Raw genomic sequence first — 22,189 nt, forward strand, 5'->3', positions numbered from 1 at the left:
AAAAAGGAACAAGTCATAGGTTTATTCCATGCTGAAAAGAGAAGAAAGAAAACACAACGTTTCGGCCGTGGAGCCTTCTTCAGGTTATTTATTTTAAAAAAGCACATATAGGATAAAACACACTTGGACCCACCTTAAAATTCATAGAAACATGTATAGTAAAAACATGAATTGACTCATCATCATGAAGATAGTAATGCTTAAATGGTCTTCACAAACAGAAAATATTCAATTTTGTTTCTTTTATGTGTTGCATAATAAAACAGGGCTTCAGTACTGCAGTGGAAAGTTCTGCTGAACTGAAGCTGAACTTCTGAATTAGTATATAACCTCAATATTTCCTTTGACATCTGAAGAACTGGTTAATACCTGTGGTGTGCGGTCAAGACTTTTCAGATTGAAAATTAGGGTCTGGATATTTTCATTTATTTACAAATCAACCTTAATTGGTTGAAAAGGTAGATTTTGATATAGTTCATACTGATGTTAGTTAACAGAAGTTAGGGAGGAGGTCAAATTCTAATCTTGCACTTCCTTTCAATGGCTGCACAAAACTCTGCATGCATCTCTCCACTCCAACTGCACCTTTGTAGCTGCCTCCCTGGTTCATTCCTCAGAAGTGAGGTGGGCTGTGACAGTGCAGGTCTTCAGCTAGATCTTAGGTCTTTCATTTCCTGAGTAAGATGAGATAATGCCACAGTATTAAGTGCACTGCCCCTCAATATTTGTCAGCTTGTTTCAAGGTTATTAGAATTTAATACTGAAATTCAGTTGCAGACTGTTACAAAGATTTGGTCCATCTGTCTTTGTTTTAATGGTGAGTTATTTTCACGAGTTTAACAGTGGTATTATGTTATGTGGGGATAAAATGAACTACAGAAATTGTGTGAAACAGAGACAGTCAGACATGACAACACTAGAGCACAGAGCTGGTTTATTGATTGCCCCTTACTGCAGATGAAATAATGTCTGAACGTTGTTTCCCTATTTACAGAGATATAATTTGAAAAGCATTTAACTAGAATAAAGTAAACAGTTTTCTAATTGCCACCAGTAGATGAAAATATTGGAGCATACACAGTAGAAGGGTCGGCTGATGTAAGAAATGTTTTTGTTTTTTTATTTGAGCTTTACCACAGTTTAGCATTAAATTCCATTTTTTTTCATTTTAATTTTATGTATTTAGACTCTACACAGGTACTAGATGAAAATTTGAAATAAGTGACTACAGTCCGGATAGATTATTCCAACTGTTGAGCCCTAGTGAACCAGTGGAATTTTTGCTGCAAATTGAATTGTTCCATGGTTGTGTTTGACATAGGGCTGAGTGGAAAAGGAAATAATATTTTGTTTTTTGTTAAATTCTCCACTGGGTATGCAGAATCGCTGGAATTCCAGTTGGAACATAAACAGAAACTTATGAGGTTGGCCTAGTCACAGATATTAAGAGATGTACAGTAAGTGTTAGGCATTACAGATCGAAAGAAATCAGATATGCTTTGTAGTGAAATGGATGTTAGGATTGTGATGTTTGCTTATGGTTAGACACACCTAATGCAATGAGAGAAGAAAACAGCAAAATCATTCCATTGTTGGAAAATAATGTTATAGTGTACTTTACAGTAACACACAAATCAGTATAAAATGTGAATGAAAGTGCTCATTCTGTAGGTTAAGCTTCAATCATACATTTTATCCTTAAAAATGAGACTGCTAATATGATCACGGAGTAGTAATATGTTTGGTATATACGTAGATAACATTTTTTTGCTGTGAAGAAAACCTACAGTGCCTCAATGCCCTAAGACATGACAGAAATCTTTCTGAATATTATATTAGAAGCCCTAACAGGCATTTTGAAAGAGTGGGTTTTTTTTCTTTTCCAGGAAAGAGGCACCTATCAGCCTTGTGATTATACCTTAGGGACATGGCCTGACATATTTTCAGGTGTTTCTTTGGCATTTTGCTTTAGTGTGGGTGGTTGTTGCATGTGCAGTTTTTCTTGTTAAGTACTTGTAAAGTAATTTTTTCCAGTTCTTCTGGCATTTTTCTACTGCTAAAAAAAGCAAAAAACATGCATTCACAAGTTTATATTGGAGGTTATGTTTTAAACATTAAAAAACAGCCCTGAGTGACGAAGGCCTCCTTTGATATTTGTATGTCTTTTAGAAACATTGTATGTGTCATGGGGTGAGTTGAGTAAGTCAATTTATAAATAGTGTTTCTATGATTCAGTGGCTCTTTCAGCTGTTTGTACACACCATGCAGTTGCAAACCAAGATCTCCACTCCTCACAACTGGCAGTGTTGTGAGTTAGAGTCTTAGGCCTCCTGCAGACAGAATTCCCTTCACTGGAAAATGTTCAGACTTTGTTCTGAAACTACTATTGTGGTGAACATTAGTGTGCAAATAGACAAGCAGAGAGTGAATGTGTTCAAATGCCAGGAAAGACCATGAGTTAAGGGTGTTATATGACGCGAATTAGAATGGAAATGACTCTTTCCACAGCCCTTACACAACATTTTACAACACTTTATAATGGGAGACTCCTGTAAGACATATGCATTGAGTTATATATACATAATATACAGTACTAGTAATTAGCATATGCTGGGCAACTGTGTGCAAAGACTTCCTGAATACTTTTCAGACATTGTAAAAAAACTACTACATACTCTTCTCATATCACCAATTAGGCATGTACTACTAAAAATAGTTCCCTGTTTGTATTAGCTTAAGTTCTGTACTGCCAAGCATCATAAGAGAACTGCTAGAAAAAAGCTGAACTGCTGTGGTTAATGTACGCCTCTGTGCACTATGTTTCAGCAGTATTTTCTCTCCCCTCTCCACATTGAAGTTAATGCAAGACAGGAAAAGCAATATTCAGAGGTGTAGGATAGCTATAGGATAGGATACAATTTGCTGTGTCTTTGATTTTACCCATTATTTCTCTGAAGAAAGCAGGGGGCAGAGGGATGAGTATTTATCACTAATTGTATTTTCCAAAACTTTCTGCACTATTAGAAACATTATATTATAGTGAGCACTGTACATGGTAGCACAGCTTTGTTTTAACCATTTTGTTAAATGATAATTGATTTTAGCTTACATCATAAATAAAAAAAAAACACTGACACATTGTTTACCTTTACAGTATATAAGTAGAACACAGAGCTGTCAAAAGTCAAAGATGTGTATGTTATCCTCATTTTTATTGATTTTGAGGATCACACTTGCAGACGCATAGCTCACTTCATAAGAGAAACTACTCTATGAGTGACTGAGGCCTGTCTTAACCATAAGGTGGTTGGATGCAACCTTGCAGAACTAAGAACTGTCACTGCTGGGGAGTGGAAATGTGAGGAGGCCAAGATAGGAAGCACAGCTTGCTAATAGCACTGAGAGTATCAGACAGCACTGCTAGAAGCCTATCAAAGAAGGAAACGGAACCACTGAGAAAAGCTACTTGTTACTTTTATTTTTTAAAATGCCCGCTAATTCTATCTGTATTCCGCCTGAGGTTGTTGTATGATACTTTATGATGTGCATGCCTTGAAGAAAATAATACTTAATGGTTTAGGTAAATTCAGAAAAAAGTATTAGATTTGCAATAACTATACTAGTCAAGTGCCCAGACAAGGCGTCCTGAGGGTTTTTCAACTTGTTTAACCTTTTTTGAATGGCTGCAGAGGTGATTTAAATGGAGCTTTTCTTGTTTTCGTAGTCAGATTTACTGTACTTACAAAGAAGCTCTGTGAAAGTCCGACCCTTATGCCTGTGTTGTGGTGTACGTTGAAGTTTGGGTTGGATAGGTCTGTGTGCATTTTATTTTAGTGGTAATTGATAGAACTTTACATATCCAGTAAGGCAATGACACAAAGACTGGAGTTCAAGAAAGGTTCTGTGAGCTTGTCTTAAGACCATGAATCTTCACTTTTTGCATTCTGAGCTAGTAGCTTGGTGAGGACAGGCTTGGCAGCTGAGCATTTAATAATGAAATCTAATTTGAGACATTGCAATAGTGGAATCATGGCTGGCACGGTCTGGTGTGGTTTGGGGTTTTTAAGATTATAGAATGCTGCTGCGCTCAGTAATTTGTATTTACAAAACAAAAATGACTTGTCAGCTACTATTCAACCAGGCTACCTCCTTAAAAAGTAAAAACAACTAAGAACAACTTTAATAAAAATGTTCTGTTTAGTGTCAGTAGAGGAAGATCTCATTAGAGCCTTTGATTAATATGATTCGGCTGTCTGGAAGAAAACCCTGATACGGCAAAGGTTAGTATAGCACAGGATAAACAACACATTAAATATCATTATTGTGCCTTAGGACATACATGTACAGTGTGAACAGTAGTGTTTGTTGATCTAGTTTATTATTAAGTGTTTAAAAGCAGTATTTTGATGAGACCAAAGGCCAGAAAAAATGAAAGATTTTTCAGATTGTGGGTTGAGAGAATCTACAACAAAGTCCCTGGTTGGGAGTTCTATTTCTGGTTAAAGATAAACTGTATTGTTAAGTGTTTTACTTTGGTGCAGCCAGAATTAACAGCTGATGTAATCGTCTAGGCTAGCAGGTTTGTTACAGTAGCAACAAGCTTAATAAATTCTGCTGGACAGGCCAAATCTGTTTCTGCATTTTTTAGAAATTGTGTGGTGCAAATTAAACAAGCCATATGCACATCTATTTTCTTTACTCTGCCTCTTACAGTATATAATCAGTGTTTCCTTTCTGGTAATAGTAATGAATTACGAAACCTTAGGCACTGCAGTGTTTGAATTATTTCTAGGATTGCATTTTCTGCTTTGCCAACATACTGTATGGGCATGCAGATCTCATAAATGAAGGAAGTCTGAAAATCAGTATTCCATGTTTGTTTTATGAGATTATGTCTTTTTAAAAAATTTCTGCCTTTTCCCATTTCAGTATTCTCTGTCAGGCTGTTTGGTTGCCTGTTTTTGGTGCTTAAAATGCTGTGAATATTGAAAAGCAGTCAAACGGTGTGTGAGGACATGCTCCCAGGCACAAGTAAGATGTTGTACAGTTGTAAGAAAATAAACAGAAAGAAACAAAACTTTAAATTTCTTCTCAAAGTAAGATTAAAGTTATAAGAAGTGCAACATTTATTTATAGGCATTTACTGTATTTTTCTTCTAAGTACAGCTTTTTTATGTGGCTATACAGCACATCATTAAACATACTGTAGGTGTGTCAGACTGGTATTTTTAGAGTATAAATCATTGCTGGTTTTTAAGTATTAAATTCTTTAAACCACACAGGTTCCACCAGTAACAAGATTTAAGACTCATTTCTAAAGCTAAAGAAAAAAATAATGAAACAAATTAAATTTTAAATTTTATGCATCATTTATCGTTTTCTTATTTGAAAAAGAGACATTAAAAAGGGGATTTGTTTCTCTGAGTAACTGGGAGAGTGCATAATGAAAAGACTGTATAGACAGTGTGTTGTTCTCTCTTCGTAATGGCAAAACAGAACCCTAGTGTTCCCTATATTATCTTTATGCCTGCAAATTCCTTTTTGAATGAAGGCCACTTTTGACATGACTTTGGTTTGTACCAAGGAAGGCATCCTGAAAATTGCTGAAAGAATGTCGTGTAGGCCTGCTTGCATTGCTGCATTTAGAACAAAAGTATGGTTGCAAGTGTTTTAGGAAGTGTCCTGTGATCATTTGCACAATAACACTTAAGTACATTTCCCCATTAAGTGTTTGCTTAAGAGTTGAAGGGTGTTTAGCAGAGCAGCTGAGCACATGTATTCAATATCCTTGTTAAGGGAAAGTGTACCTATGCTCGATACTAAAAGTATTTAAAGGGTTTTATACAACTGGCGCCTGGCTTTTTGTTGTTGTGGGTTTTGTTGTGTTTGCCTTTTATTTTCTCTGAATTAATTCCACATGGCTCCAAATGCACAGCTTGATGCTACATTGGGCATCAGTGACAAGGCTGGGGTCCTGCCGTGAGCTTGTTGTGTATAGGGAAAATCACACTAGAGGGCTGTAGTAATGCAGATGCCCCAGATGTCAGGGAGGTCACTGGATGAGAGATAACAGCAAGGTTTTAAAAATTCACATGGGAACCTTTAATCAGCCTAGAGAGAAACAGAGGGTAATGCTTTGACATTTCATAGGAAAGTACAACAGAGCTTTCTTGCAGCTCACGTAGAAGGTGAGAGTCAAATGGAAAGAGAATGCACTGGCATCTGGAATCAGATGAAAGGCTAAACTCCTTAACTCATGATGTGCTGAAGGATGTGTGTTCTGTTTCTGCATGACCATAAGCTCAGTTCAGTTGAGTTGTCATATGCACAAGTGCAATGAAATGCTCAAACAAGAAACAAAGAAGCCTGTTCGCATGATGTTTCATATTCTGTCATGTTTTGCAAACTATAAAATGCTTCAGATGACAAAGAGACGTAAAAATCCCTAAAAGGAAAACTTTCAAATACAATGTACAATAATACAATAGATTTCCGATTCATAGAGTAAAAAGCAGTGTGCCTTCCCAGTCCAAAAGGTGAGGTATGGAGATATTCCAGACCCAATTTCTAAATCTTTAAGCTTAAGCTAAAAAAAGAATTGTATGTTGCAACATTCACTTACAAAAAATACCTCCATAAATCACAGGATTGCACATCACAAAACAGGAAATAGTCTTCAGCCCAATCACGGTATTCCTCAGGCACCCATGCTGAGCTTTTGTGATGTGCAATTCTGTGACTTGTGTCTATATCCAAAAATAGTGTGACTTTTCTCTTCATTTCAGTTCTAACACATTGGTGAGAGTGTGGTGGTATGGAGACTCTCTTAAAGTAAAACCTCAAAGACTTAATTTAATTTTATGACTAACTGGGGTGATGAAATTCCTATATCTGGAGGTCATGTTGGTTTATTTACAAGAAATTAGTATGTTGCAATTTCTTAATTTGAGCATAATTGTATACATGTTGATAGACATAGAATAATCATTGGTACTAGAAAAGAAATATTTGTTTTTTTTTCTAAATGATATTGTAAGATCTAGGGGATTTTTTGGCATTTACACAATCATATGAAGTCAAGTGCAAAAATATTTGTCTTGCTTTGTAAAAATAAACAGAAATTAGGTCTTGTTCTTATAACATAAGTAAAGGTAATTCAATCATTACTTTTTTTGAAGTTTTATTTTTTGTGTTAATACATCTACTGCTTTTTCCATTTTTATTTCAGGTCATATTTGTAGAATCATGTTTTAAATTCTGGAACAGAACTTTATTTTAAGAATTATTTGTGAACTTGGGGTCTATTTTTCCAACGTGAGCAAAAAATTCACTAATCAGTAATAGTATACCTAAATACTGAATTCAGTGATTATGAAACTATTTACTAAAGAAAACTGAAGAAATGCAGTGGATTGACCTGTTGCATAGGGCATATGATATCATATCTGATTCCCATCACATGACCATTTCAGAGCCATGTCTGGTTGTAGTGTCTCATATTAAACAGTCATAAACGTACTTCTGATAGTATGGCACATCTAGTTCTCAAAGGACCAGCTGTTTAACTTCATATGATGTCTGTAGGACTTCATTGAACTAATAATTAAAAATACAGGGTGTTGCTAACATCTGAAATTGGTCCCTTGTAAACATAGCAGTTTACTGTAGCTGTCTCTACATCACCCTCTGACATTTTATATAAAATATTCCTACTTTTTCATTGTGTTCCCCTTTTATGTGCAGAAGAGTGCATTTTAAAGTGTTAGATGTAGTTCTGAATCAATAATTTGTTAAATACCAATTCACCTAAAAAAGCTATGAAGAGTGAAAGAAAAACTATATTTTGTGTAATCCAAAAAAACTTTATTGATACTGTATATTTTCAGAGCCCTGATACTAAGTCTTAATTGTTTCAGCCAATAAGGGTAGTGGTCTTGGAGAAGAGATTGAAACAGTTCAGGTATGGACAGAATTCACAATTTTTGGGGTAGTTAAAACAATCCCAATTTCATTTTCTCAAAAACCTGTACTTTTTACAACTAAAATAATTCCTGGGACAGACATCTGCAAAACTACATTGGTTTGGTTTGTCTGCATAGCCGTGAATGCCACACAGTGTGGAAAAAAAAAATTCACTAATCAGTAATAGTATACCTAAATACTGAATTCAGTGATTATGAAACTATTTACTAAGATCATGAAAATCAGAAATGACTGAAAATCACTAATATGCTTAAATGTACTGTAGAAATTCTCATACAGTTTAAAAACATTAAGTGTGAAATCTTGTAAAACGTCCAATAAATGCTTCAACCTGTTGTTGACTGTGTTACCAACTTTGGAAGATCTGGCCCAATCCTAACTGGAGCCACACTATAGCATAAATACAAGTACATCAGGAATATGGTTAATTGTCAGCTATTATGACAAATCAGATTCCTTCTTCAGCACCTTCTGTCATCTATACTCTGTTCCAGACCATTTGCTTGTCATCAAATTGAAAAGGTCTCTTCTTTCTTATTTCATGAGGCATTTCTGATCAGTCATGTAGGTTAATCTCAATCCCTGCTGAAGAATTCGTACGTGTTTTGAGTACGCATGTCTGTGCATTCTTTAGGCTAATGTACTGCTACCCACGAGTTTCAAGAGTAATTTCTAAAATGATTTTTAAGTCTTAAAATACTCTGTAGTTAACAAAATAATTCAAATTTCCTTGAAGTACAAAAAGATTATTTTACTAGGTGCCGGATGAAATATGAGATTTCCAGCTCAAGATCAGATTTTACACTTGAAAGCACCTGTTTTTTTTTCTCAGAGATGTTTATAAGATGGCAAACTGCAATAACTACAAAAACAGTAGGCTCCATAAATTGTGGTAATTCAGGGTGTCCAGTAAATTCAGTGACAGTGATTTTATATATTAGTTGATTAGTGGTAAGCCATAGTTGTAGCTTTTTTTTTCAGGATTTACATTACTGTCTAGCAGATGTCTGTGAGGTTTCTTAAATCCCCTTTTTGTAGCTCATGACTGAATTTATACAGTATGTTATCATACACTGCACTCCAATTATATAAAAATCATGTCTTTGGGCTTATTTGTGAGATATTTTTTAAAGTTTTCAAAAGTGGCCAAGGGCCTAATTTTCAAACCTTATTTTCTGTTCAAGAACAATAAAAGGAAACACCTGCAACAGAATAAGTTGCAGAGCAATAATGCTGAAACTAGAAGAGCAAGTGTTGTGCGAACATTGGTGAAACTTCACACGAATGAAACATTTTTTATAACCATTCAAGGCTTTGATGCATACAGTAAATAGCAGTTCTGTTACTAGATTTTAAGACGTTCTTAATAAATAACTCTTCAGATGAATAGAAACTTGCTTTCAGTGTCTAAGCTAATTCATTCTGCATTGTTTGTCTTAACCTGGGCGAGAATAAGAAAAATCAGTAATACAGTAGGCCTTTCGCTAACACTGTCTGCTTTTCTTTCTGACAGAACCTGATGGCGAAAGCCTTGTATGACAACATACCGGAGTCCCCAGAGGAGCTGGAATTCCGCAAGGGGGACGTCCTGACAGTCATCGAGCAGAACACTGGAGGGCTGGAGGGATGGTGGCTGTGCTCACTCTACGGACGACAAGGCATCGCGCCAGGCAACCGCTTGAAGCTTCTCATCGGACCCCTGTTTGATGGCCAGTCCCCCAGCCAGCAGCCCCAGATCCAGACCCCCATGTCCCAGGCATACCAGCAGCCTGGCTACTCAACGACGCCCAGTCAAAGTCCTGCCTTAATGGATTCTCTGTACCAAGTGCCCCCCTCTCATCAGAACCAACAGGGCATCTACCAGGTGCCCCCCAGCTATGCTGCCCAGCCTCAAGATGTGTACCAAGTGCCTCCCTCAGTACAGAGAGGCCTGAGGGCTGCAGAGGGGCCCTGTAAGGTCAGTGGGCCTTAGTTTCATTTCCATGTTTGCAGCCTAGTGAGAGTCAAGTCACCAGGCCAAGCAGTGAACTCCTGCAGTGGCTTGTGAGGGTGTGTTGATGCAAAGCTTTTGATTACTTGTAAATGAAAGGCCACTGCTGGCCTTTCATATTCCCACATTTGTCAGTCAGGCCTTGCTCTGTAACACAACCTTTACCTTTTTAGCTACTTAATGATGACAAAGTGTAGCTCTATAACACAAAAAGGAAGCTGGAATCGAAATACAGTATGCACCATTTTTGTTCCGCCCTTTAAAATGTAAACTGAATGGTTTATTACATTGGCTTTCTCAGTAAACTGTTAGTGATGAACTGCTGGAGAATCAATAAGTGAAACACAATTCTGTATGAATTAACATTTGGCCTGGAGCCATGAGGTCTGTTGGGATCTTTTTATTTTAACTTTTGGGTAGCACGAAATTGCAATTAGGAAGATCTTAATTATGCTTTGAGTAAAAAAAATTTGAGTAAAACATTATGCTTTGAGTAAAATGGGAATTGGTAATAAAACAATGGAACTTGAAAGAATTGATAATGGTACTAACTTGAAGGAATTCGTTAGATGCCACCACATTTTACAGGAATGACAAGCAAACTAGCAATTAATGAGCATACTGAACATTGCTTGCATGAATTTTCCTGAATGAGCGGAACTAATTATTGTTTTTGGAGATATCGCTCTGAGACATAGGAGTGCTTTCAACGGGAAGTAAACTTTGCAAAAAAATCACTTAATTATCTGTGCATGTTTTTATAGTAAATAAGAATTAGTCCTACAGTGCACCAGAGCTTTTGGATTGGTGTGATTACACCATGCACAGCATCATGAAAAAGCTTTATTAAAAGTAAAACATACAAATGCATTGAATCAGAATGACATTTTGGCTTATGCTTTATATTTGACTGAAGAAATGCAGTGGATTGACCTGTTGCATAGGGCATATGATATCATATCTGATTCCCATCACATGACCATTTCAGAGCCATGTCTGGTTGTAGTGTCTCATATTAAACAGTCATAAACGTACTTCTGATAGTATGGCACATCTAGTTCTCAAAGGACCAGCTGTTTAACTTCATATGATGTCTGTAGGACTTCATTGAACTAATAATTAAAAATACAGGGTGTTGCTAACATCTGAAATTGGTCCCTTGTAAACATAGCAGTTTACTGTAGCTGTCTCTACATCACCCTCTGACATTTTATATAAAATATTCCTACTTTTTCATTGTGTTCCCCTTTTATGTGCAGAAGAGTGCATTTTAAAGTGTTAGATGTAGTTCTGAATCAATAATTTGTTAAATACCAATTCACCTAAAAAAGCTATGAAGAGTGAAAGAAAAACTATATTTTGTGTAATCCAAAAAAACTTTATTGATACTGTATATTTTCAGAGCCCTGATACTAAGTCTTAATTGTTTCAGCCAATAAGGGTAGTGGTCTTGGAGAAGAGATTGAAACAGTTCAGGTATGGACAGAATTCACAATTTTTGGGGTAGTTAAAACAATCCCAATTTCATTTTCTCAAAAACCTGTACTTTTTACAACTAAAATAATTCCTGGGACAGACATCTGCAAAACTACATTGGTTTGGTTTGTCTGCATAGCCGTGAATGCCACACAGTGTGGAAAAAATAAATGCTCCAGATCTACTCCAGTTTTCTCTTTACATGTTATCCCCACTAGTTTACTGGAGGTTATTTTCTACTGGGGAAGTTTATCTTTTCCCCAGTTAATCATCTATATTACCTGTAACCAAAAACACATAAGCAAGTATAAACTAAAATATTATCATGATTAAGCATGCCTTACTTTTCCTTGGAAGTCATTAGTAATTGCTGAGTAAAAGGTTTGTGACTCACAGTTAATCACTATAATCTAGCAATGGCACACCGTAATCATTTTATTAAAAAACAATTTCATTGGAGAATAGCTAGACTGTGTTTTGTGTATAGAGTAACTCAGTGTTTTAGGACAGCTGACTTCTGAAAGCTGCAGGTAAAACTGTATCTCCTTCTGAAGCAAATGCTCATGAATTGGGTTTTTCAGACTGTCTCCTCCATGCAAGAGAATGTTAAATGCTCTGAATAATATAAAAACACATTTGTGCTACACTGTCTACATGCCCAGTTAGCTTTCTGTTGGGATTTATAAGCTTCCAGGGACCAGGAATAGGACAGAACAGGAAATGCTTGGCTGAAAGGTACAGCAACTGAAATTTTCCATTCAATTTTTGTTGGCAAAAAGGTCAGACGGTTTCTGTTTCAGAAACTCCACCTTTTTCCCTTTTACGGTAAGGTTTTATGATCTGAGGATTTCTTTGCGTTTGATAACAATAAAACAAGAACCTAAGAAAAAAGTTTGAGTTGCATAAGGTCCTGAAAAGGGAGTAGAATGAGAAAAAAACTCAGCAATATGCCAGTGAGCTTTGCTCCAGAAATCCACTGGTTGTCTAGCTTGCTCTGTGACTGTAAATCAAAGATCCAAGGTTTCACTAAAATCCTGGCACGTATTCTCTACCTTTCAGACAGGGGCGGATTGTGATGGACTGTCTACTGAAATGCTTCATGAAAGTTTATGTTAGTAGAGGAGTGTGGTAAATACAAGGCCATTTTTTAGATCTCCAGAAGTGTCTGCAGATTTTGTTTTGTCTATTCTGCAATAGACAGAACTTCTGTTTTCTCTTCATTACATAAATTTCATTCATTCGTTTCATCAGACCAATTGAAATCAAGCCTTAATGCAAAATTAATAATTACTTTTACTGAAATGATTTAGTCTAATATAAGGATATTTAAGTAGTAGGATTTAAAACCCCATGTTAATCACAGAAACATTTAAAAGTGCTTGATTGACTTTCCTTTATTAACTTAGATACAAGTAAAGGTTTGGTCTTGATGTTTTATAGGTTCTGGCAGTCTGTCCCTTCCTGACTTACTGGAAGGTCCTCCTTATAGTCCCTCATTATGAAGTCTCTCATTTGAAAATAAAAGTAAAAACATATGTAAACCATGAAAGCCATGAATCTTAAAAAAACTAAACAATAACCCTTGTCTTATTTCATTTCATCATTGTTCTAGGCATGGGATGGCTACAGTACAGTATATCCGCCACATAAGGGATTTGAGATTACCAGAACATGTTTCTTTATCTTCTGATGGCCGGCAGGTTTTAAAAAGTTTGGCATCCTGGTTTACAAATACACAAGGCAAATGACTGGAAGCAGCTGTCAACCAGTGCAGGCCAGATGCTGAAATACTTTATTAGTTACGAATGGGAGTTGCGTTGTTAAAGATAATCAGAGTGCTTATCTAGTAGGAAGTGACTTCACTGTGTCAACCTTCAGTAGTACTGCTGTGTGAATGCTGCCAGACCATGGAGGGGACATGAGTAAAGGTTCTAGAGAGGTGAGGCATAGTTACAGAAAAAATGGGATATAGACTAGGCTGAGTGATAATGTTTCCTAGAATCACTCAGCCTAATTACTAGAACCTATTCCTGTTCTAGTAATTAGATGCTTAAGGCCTGGGGAGATCAATCAATTTGGTCAATGTATTCAAATAGTGAGTGTGACTCCTCAATAATCAGCTCCAGTGCAACAAATCATAGAGAACCAGTATGAGGATTTATTATTATTATAAAGTTAATGTGTCTTGCTTTTCTGGTTTTGTTTCTTTGCTAATGTGCCCCATTACTAGTGGGGAAAAATACCTGGATATTAAAGGGGACAGTTATAGATTTGTGCAAACAGAAAATAAGATGTTCATGCTCGTCAGAGATGAGGAGCACTTACAACAACGAGCCAGTAGAGTAAACTGCTTGGACGAATGGCTAATTTTTAGGTGTGAGACTCCAGTCAATACCTTAAAAACACCCAACATGAGTAAGCGTGTGAGGAAACGAACTAATGAATATCCAAGTCAATATTACAGTTTTGAATCAGCATCCAAATATAAACAAAAATGTGTTATTTGCAACACAGCTAATGGAAATACTGTAGCTGTCATGTCTTTTTTCCTTGCCCTGGGAACATGCACTGTTAAAAGTCTGACTAATAAAGAGGATGAAAGCACAAAAATAATTAACACTTAATCTTTTAAATTTAATCTTAAATCTGTTGTAATGCTGATTTAAGATTAGTTTCGACTGCAGGTAAACTAGGCAATACGTTTGGTTGGGGACCGCAAACCCTATCGCTGTTGAGACTTGTAGCGTGTCTGTTTTTCAGACAGAGGGCACTTTTATTATCCTGCATTAAGGCGGGTAAATAAATGATCTCACCTCCCCACCCACAGCCAAACTGAGTTTGTAGAGCAACCGCTGTTTTATAGGTGAAAAGTTTAATTCCACCACTGTGGCAGCAATCCAAACACAGAGATCCTATGCTTTCAGTCCCTGGCAGGCAATAAGTCAAGGGCCTGTGAAGAAGGGGAATTTTGAAAGGACTTTTTTAAGGGGGCTTTACAGTAAATGAATCAGGGTGAAAAACTGTGACTTTCAATGTAGAACGTACTTTTCTATTTGAATATGTATATATAAAACATAAAACCTGTGGCCTACTTCACTATGAAACACTTTTATCAAATTCAGCTGTGCCATAAATGTGTTACTGCGCTCAGTGCAGGACTTCTATTAAAGAATTTCAGATGTTTGTGGAGCTGTCTTATCTTATACACATTCAATACATTATTTATTACATATATATATATTAAGATGTTGTCTTTGTGAACACGTTTTTCATTTATTCCACAGTTCCTTGATCCATGGTCTTGTTTTTTGCTTTCAAAAAGATACTAAGGTCCAGGCTGGATAAATTATTCAGGGTTGAAAGTTCATACTCCAAATTATCTTTCTTCTCCTCAACACTTTAAGAGTTCAAATCTTCTACTTACTTATGACAGGGTAAATGCCCTGTAGTAACAAAAAGATGAATTCGATCGCAGGGTATTTTTAACTTTTATTTGGCGAATTTCCAAACAGGTGCAGTCTCAGTTTTCACTTTTGCATTGCAGTGTTTTGAGGCTTGTTTGTTAACCTAGGGTAGATAATTATTTTGTATCAAGAACTTTATTATTTGATGGTGCTCTAGGTCAGTCTCTAGAGCTCAGCACCTTATGATCATCCTTAGGCACAATTATACATTATAGTCCAGTAAACAATAATAACACTTTATATATTTTAAACTTCAGTAAAAAATCTGATTTTATTTTTTGTCTTTTTTCCCCTCTGGGAAAACAACTCCATAATAAATGAATTGGAAGGTTATATCTAAAGTTCAAAACTGCTGTTTTAAAGTGTGTTAAGTGTTAGCTAAAACCAGAAGGACATTGATAGCACCCTCATATTGTGGTGATTGATGTGTGAGTGTGTCCATATTTATCACAGAGTGGACACACAGGTATTCAGGTGTTTTGTGAAGCTCTGGGTGGCAGGAAAAGGTTGGAGGAGTGCTGCAGTGATTGGCGGGGGGCTACCAACAGCAAGGGCAGTCCTCCCTTTGAAGAAGGGGACAGACACCTGCTCCTGTCCGTACGCTGCTGTGTGAGGCTGGGAAGAGAGCAAGAGGTCATGACCTCTGTGGGAAGAAGCACCTCCTGCATGGCCCCCTGTCTACTTGCCTCTTCGATGTTCATAGCAAGAGGCAAAAGGCAGAAAAAAACAATTGGTCATGCTAAACACCTTGTGTTTGCATCATCCTGCTCTCGGTTTCTTTTCTCCTAAGCCATCTGAGTAACTGGCCTCAACTCAAGAGTCATCTTAAACTGCAGCATTTGACCAGTTTCTGTGCTTGAGAAACTGACACCGAAATATCATACTCCAGCTTGATATTACTGTATTTATTAATAAATGTGAACCATCTCAGTCTAGCAAAAGTTATAGACTCTCAGGTCTCTCCCCTGTTTAATGCTGGACACGATTCACACTCTGGCTTTCTACAGTTCTTCTAGCAACAGGATAAAATAAATCAGACTTCTGCTTCGTGTTGTGAAACCTGACACTCTCTCAAACTCTTAACTTTCTGCAAGAAGCTAACAAGCAGCTGTGCACTACAGAAATCCTGTCCCAACAAGCATTTCCTCCAACATGTCTCTTTGAAAGTAATTATAATAACGATGATGTTGCTAATGATTAATTTTTTTGTAGATGTAAGCACCACCTGCAAGTTGAGCAGTTAGGAATCTGTTAGGCAACAACGCATTTAAAGGTTTTAGGGCATTTCTCTAGTGTTGAGCATTGAAAATACTGACCTTTGTTAACTAAGAAATAGAAGGAGATTTATTACCTTTTCATGCATATACAGTGTATTGAAAAAAATTTAATCTTTTCCCCTCTCTCTTACTGGAAAACTGAAGGAGGCGAATGCCTACAATTTCTACAAGGTCGGAAGTACATCTGGGACGGGGATTGGAGCACGTGTATAGAGCACAGGAATGTCACGGTACATATTTCCAGGAATGCCAGCCATCTCTGTGAGGACATAAACAAATTGGGCCTTGGAGTTTGGAATGCAGAGTTTGGCTTTTAAAAACCAGATGGTTCACGGATGGTCCTTCAGACTATGAATGGCTGTTAGTTCAATGGCATTCTTCAGGAAATGTATTTCCAAACACTGCCCTGATAAAGCAAAGCTGCGTTCGTTTACCATTCAGTCCCAGTCAAGAGGTCGTTAGCACTAAGCTGTCCTATGTTCTTCCGTTTTAAAAAGTGAAGTTCTGGCCACACTCATTCAAACCGCATTAGGTTTGGGTGTCATATGGCAAGGACAAAGTGACCCAGGAATTTTCTTTCCTTTTCTTTTGTACTTAGATGAGCTGTTTCAGTTTAGGTAAGCTATTTCATCTTTAGATAGAAAGCACAAAAAAGAAACATCACACATGGCAATCCATTAAAATCCAATTCTCTTTCAGTTAAAAAATTCCCTGTGCGGAGCTTGTAGTTCTTATACTTAAAGTGTATTTAGGGGTCACTGAATAAAAAGGGCTGTCTGAGACTTGAGTTCTGAAATTGCTTCCTCCCATCAGCAGACATCTGTTAGAGGGGATATGCGGATGCTTCTTTGTCACGTTTAACAGGAAACCGTATGGTTCTTATTTTGCAGCCCTGTTACTGAACCCTGCTAAGTGTTTCCTATTACTGTGAACTCTTATGGGGACTTGGCCTGGTTCCATGGCTTCTTGACTGTGAATTCCATGCATACTTGTGTCTGTCGGAGTGGCGCGGTCAACAATCTTGAGGCAGAAGAGGCTTGACAGCAGCCCATGCGCACCCTGCTTGTGTTTTTCATTGGTTCACCTTAACAAAGTGAAGAGGTCCTTGTTGGAAACTGAGTTAACCCCTAGCTTGTTGGGGCTGGGGGCAGCTCCCGTTTTTCTGTCTTCGACTTAGGGGATAGAGCCAGACCACAGACATCACGACTCGTTTAGCTGAGCACTGAATCGGATACGGGATTTTCAAAGAGGGCAAAAACCTTCGACAATATGGTTTTTACTTAACCGTGAACTGACATAACCGTGCACAACATTCATATATTGCTCTATTTATCAGATGTATTTACTCTGGTCACTTGGTGATTTCAGTTGGAACACAAAATGGATAAAGGTCACAGCATTCAGCAGGTTTGACATGATCCGATGAACTGTGTGCCAATTACTGTAATTAGTTTCATGTTGTTGGTTCCAATTTCTGAACTATTTTTCTTTATCTAATTATCATTATTATAAAATAGTACCCAAACTGTTAACAAGCTTGAGATCTAGCCTTGCCAGACTATTCTGCACCAAACCCAGTATGTTTAAAGTACTGCAACCCATCTTGTCCACAATGAATTATGTTTTTAACCTTTATGCTATTGATTCGGAGTGGTGTGGGCAACAGTCTTGAGGCAGAACAGGCTTGACACCAGTCCATGCGAACCCTGCTTGTGTTTTTCGTTTGTTCACCTAACAACAAAGTGGGCCTTGTTGGAAACTGAGTTAATCCCTCACCTGTTAGGGGGCAGCTCCTGTTTTTTTAGCTACGACTTAGGGGACAGAGCCGGACCACAGACATCACGACTCTTTTAGCTGAACACTGAATTTCACACAGGATTTTCAAAGAGGCAAAAGCTCAGCAGTTCAGAATTAATTATGGTTTTAACCTTTATTCAATTTAATAAGAATTGAAAGGATTTTCACATTTCTCTCTTAAAGTAAATCATTATGCATAATAGCAGAAATGAGGGAGGTACAGTAAGTAATAAATTTAATTAATTTGAAGCGTAATCATTTTCAGTTGTGCAGCTTCAGAAGCTATTGATCCTTGCAAATATTCCTGAGAAATTAGTGTAAAATGATATACGTTTGTAATGTTCCTATATACACATTAGAAGAATAACAGCACTGAACTGCATCCCCATACTGTCTTTATTACTCAGGTATGATCATGACACCCCTGTAGATACTGAAAACGTATTTTCCTCTGAGGTTTCCTTAGTCTTGGAGTGTTTTTTTCTAATAGTAAAAACTGCTCAATGTAAGAAGCTGATTAACCAGACATTTGTACAAGAAAGGCATGGACAAACATTATCACGCTCATCAGAAGTTCCTAATCGCTTGCCTACGTGACAGATTTACAGCAGAAAAAGTTGTTTTTCATGCAAAATAATAATTTCAATGGGAAATCCTGTTATCTCAAAAGTTTCCGTTTTTTTGAAAAGCCGTGAAGTTTTCTGCTTCCCATCTGCATGTCTGCTTGTGGCTGGAAGTGTTACTCACGTGAGAGCTTTTCTTACCAAATACAGAATGTTCATTTACAGTACGTATGTCAGCTTCAAAGGCATATCCAAAACTAACCTTATTACACAGATGCCATAGCTTCACTTGCTGTGTGTACTCATTGTTCTGTTTGGTGGAATGGGCACAGTTGGCTAGTTTGTGCTTGATTAGTACAAAAGGATTGTTGTTTTTAAGAAAACTCTACTTCCAAAAAAAGAGGAAAAAGACATAACATTTTTCTTTTGTTTTACCCATCACCCTCAACCACCCCCCCTTCCCCTCCCAGCTCCCACACATAAAACATTTGGCGGAAGAGAAAGAGAATAGCGTCTTGAACTGTTTAATTAGAAGGTATGGCAGTGTGGGTAAGCCAGAAAAACAATTAAACGGGCCATTAAATAGAAGGCAGTTGTTTTTTTTTGTTGTTTGACCAACATGCGTCAGCAAGTGTGGAGGCCTGCCTGGCCTTGAAGTTGCTGGAGGAATGGTTTCTGGACGTTCACCAGATCTACTGAATCTCTGTGGCGCAAAAGGAAGGAGATTGCATGTCTTTGTTGCCAGAATCTCTTGGATCCATTTAACTCACTACGCTGATTTCTCTCTTTACTCTGTAAACTGGTAAAAGCATGACGGTGAATTAGGCAACAAACGCATAATAAATTGTTTCTGTACTGCATTAAAGTAGTAGGAAAACAGAAACATTGTGTCATAGCAGTCAAAGACACAATGTGCAAGGCACTGCCACCATGCTTTCAGTACCTGAACTAACTTCAGCTTTCCTTAATGTCATAGTCGTACGCATAGAGCTCACTGATGTTTTTTTTTTTAATTTTAATAAAGCATTAAACAATTTTCATAATTTAAATTAACATTTCTGAGACAGGGTTTTTGAGGAGGCATTCGGGAATAATTGCGTGAAAGGAAATTATAATGTGTGCAGCGAATCTATCAGTGACGTTTGTGGTTGATTCATTCCCAGTTATGCAGGAGAGAGAATGGTAGAAGGTTTTTGAAGGACCTTTGATTAATCCCCAATTCTATTCTACCCTTTTCCTGTGTGATAACATTTATGTTGGCATGTAAAAGTCATTACTTATGTACCAACCAACAGAGCTGTGTATCGAGGAAACAGTACACCACAAGTCCTATCCCAAAGCTTTTAAATACATTTTAACTACCACAAAAAATGTAAATGTTAAAAGTGCATGTGTATCTTGCTTTCTAAAACCAACATCCATTTTTAAGCCCAGTAATGAAATGTTTTGTGTGTCATGTAGATAATTCTGTGTGTTTTGGTATATAAGAGACGATAACATACTGCCAATTTTGTGCTTCATTAAAACACACATTTTCTGTATTAACAGGTAGTGACTCCAACTCGTGTGGGGAATACTTATGCCTACGAGACTCCCTCACAGTACCAGAAGGACGTCTATGATGTTCCCCCAATACGACCACAAGGGGTAGGCTTTTTCAAGGAACCATCAATAAATGGTCCGCCTCTTAAAAGTATTTGACTGTAAATTGTACCATCCTGATAGTAGAGAATTATACACAAAGCTGTAGTTGCATATGTGTTTAATTATAGAAAATAAATCCAAATGGTGATTACAGACGCTTCATTCTTTGCTAAATTCCTCTCATTCCTTTCTCATTCCGTAAAGAACAAAATACCTTGGGATGTTAAATCTTAATATAGTCATGCATGGGGTATGAAACAACGATACAAAAGTACTTAGTTCATTGTGAGGACTAGTAGATTTGATCAATAGACTTCATCTTGCAGTCTTAGAGGAGACAGAATTAGAGTTTCTTAATGATAAATGTAAGGCTCCTGGTTATATCTCAACTCAAGTAATAATTACAAATTCCAGACAAACACTAGCACTTTTTTTGGTGAAGACATTTCACTGGGCAGGCAGAGAAGAAGCCTTTAACAGACCCATAGTTGCAATCAGGTGTTAAAAGTTTGAGTGAGGGTATCCAGCCCTACTGTAAATGTGTACTTAGAAATGTGCAGCATTTTCCAGACTGTGTTCTCATTACTCCTTGCTGTTTCAATTGTACAGGTGTATGACATCCCCCCAGGAAAGCAGATGGGACCCATGTTTCCAGGACGCATGGGCGAACCTCGGACTCAAGGCGTGTACGATATCCCACCAGCCGTTCAAGGGGTACGCATTTTTAAAAATCTCATAACTTTGAACAACCACCCGGAGCTTTTAGTGCTAGAGTTTTCATTTTAGCACTCTAGCCAGTTTCCATTCAGGATCAAAATTATTTTTGCGAACAAATCTTAAAAAAAAAAAGAGTAAATCAATCTCTCATTCCTTTCTCCTTTATCCCCCAAATCCCCCCCCAACAAGGGATAACCCCCCCTCATCCAAACCCTATTACCTGATTAGGTGGCAACAACGCTCCTCTCACCACCTCAGCTGAACGCAACAATCTTCATTGTATTGCAGACAATACTGATTGATAAAAGACAATTTTTTTCCAAGCAGAGCAGGATGGTTATTGATGTTGCCTTCTGGGGTTTTCAGAGGTATTGTAGCAGATGAAATTTGAGCTTTAAAGGCCACCCTGTTTTAAATACAATATATACATTCTTTACACATGTATTCACTTTATTCCACCTGGACCTTATTCATGGCAAATACAGTTCTGTAACAACGTAATGGAAAAATAAAAGGTCTACAGAACAGTTAAGATCTGAAGTCTCTCAAGGCAGAATAAAATGTATTTTTCATTTTTTATTAAAGTATGGTAGTTCCTCCTGTCTGTTTTCTGAATTTCTACATTTCTTTGAAATGGTATATCCTGTCTTTACGTTCCTATAAAAAAATCTAAAAGTATCTGGATGTTCTGCATGGCATTTTATACCGAAGTGGTAATCTCAGAATTTTCACCCACCCATGAGAGGATCTTTCACTTCTTATGAACTCTGTTGTTGACAAAGCGAAAGACAAGATAATTATTAACTTTTCAAGCAGACTAACTTTTCTCTTTCCAAACTACAGATCCAAGTACAGTTTACATCATTGCCGTCATTTTATTTGTAATAATGTGAAATACGAGTGAACCTGTTATTTGCAGCACCCCTAATTATGGTCTTGGAAAGTCTGTCTTACAGTTGGGAGCAGCTTCAACCTCAGAATCCATAGCTGACTGAAATTACTTGCAGCTGAAGCTTTTTTTTGTGTGTATGTGTGCAGTGCATATTATATATTATGCCTAAAAAATATGTTGAATTTTTAAGGAGTTGCATAGTGTTCCCACATACAGACAAACAAGGTATTTCAGTTAAACTACTAGACTTAAGAGCAGAGTGGTTAAGTGCCACAAAAATGAGCTTAAGGGATGACCTCAGAATAAAAATAGACGCTTGTTAGTCACTCTTTCCAGTAGTTCCAATGCTTGGAATCCAGTTTTTACTCTGAGCAGTAGTGAGTGTA

The 22,189-nt window shown here is 37.2% G+C and overlaps 1 protein-coding gene across 4 annotated transcripts in view; it reads left to right on the forward strand.

Moving 5' to 3' along the window:
* nedd9 (neural precursor cell expressed, developmentally down-regulated 9) overlaps nucleotides 1-22,189 on the forward strand; it is a 59,355-nt gene that overhangs the window by 32,266 nt on the left and 4,900 nt on the right. For all 4 annotated transcript variants that reach the window (XM_015357720.2, XM_006635856.3, XM_015357721.2 and 1 more), the window contains 3 exons: nucleotides 9,497-9,940; nucleotides 20,099-20,197; nucleotides 20,804-20,908. In XM_015357720.2, the coding sequence (XP_015213206.2) occupies nucleotides 9,497-9,940; nucleotides 20,099-20,197; nucleotides 20,804-20,908 (648 nt within the window). The remainder of the gene's footprint in view (nucleotides 1-9,496; nucleotides 9,941-20,098; nucleotides 20,198-20,803; nucleotides 20,909-22,189) is intronic.

Source organism: Lepisosteus oculatus, chromosome 10 (genome assembly GCF_040954835.1).
Source record: "Lepisosteus oculatus isolate fLepOcu1 chromosome 10, fLepOcu1.hap2, whole genome shotgun sequence".
NCBI classification, from domain to species: domain Eukaryota; kingdom Metazoa; phylum Chordata; class Actinopteri; order Semionotiformes; family Lepisosteidae; genus Lepisosteus; species Lepisosteus oculatus.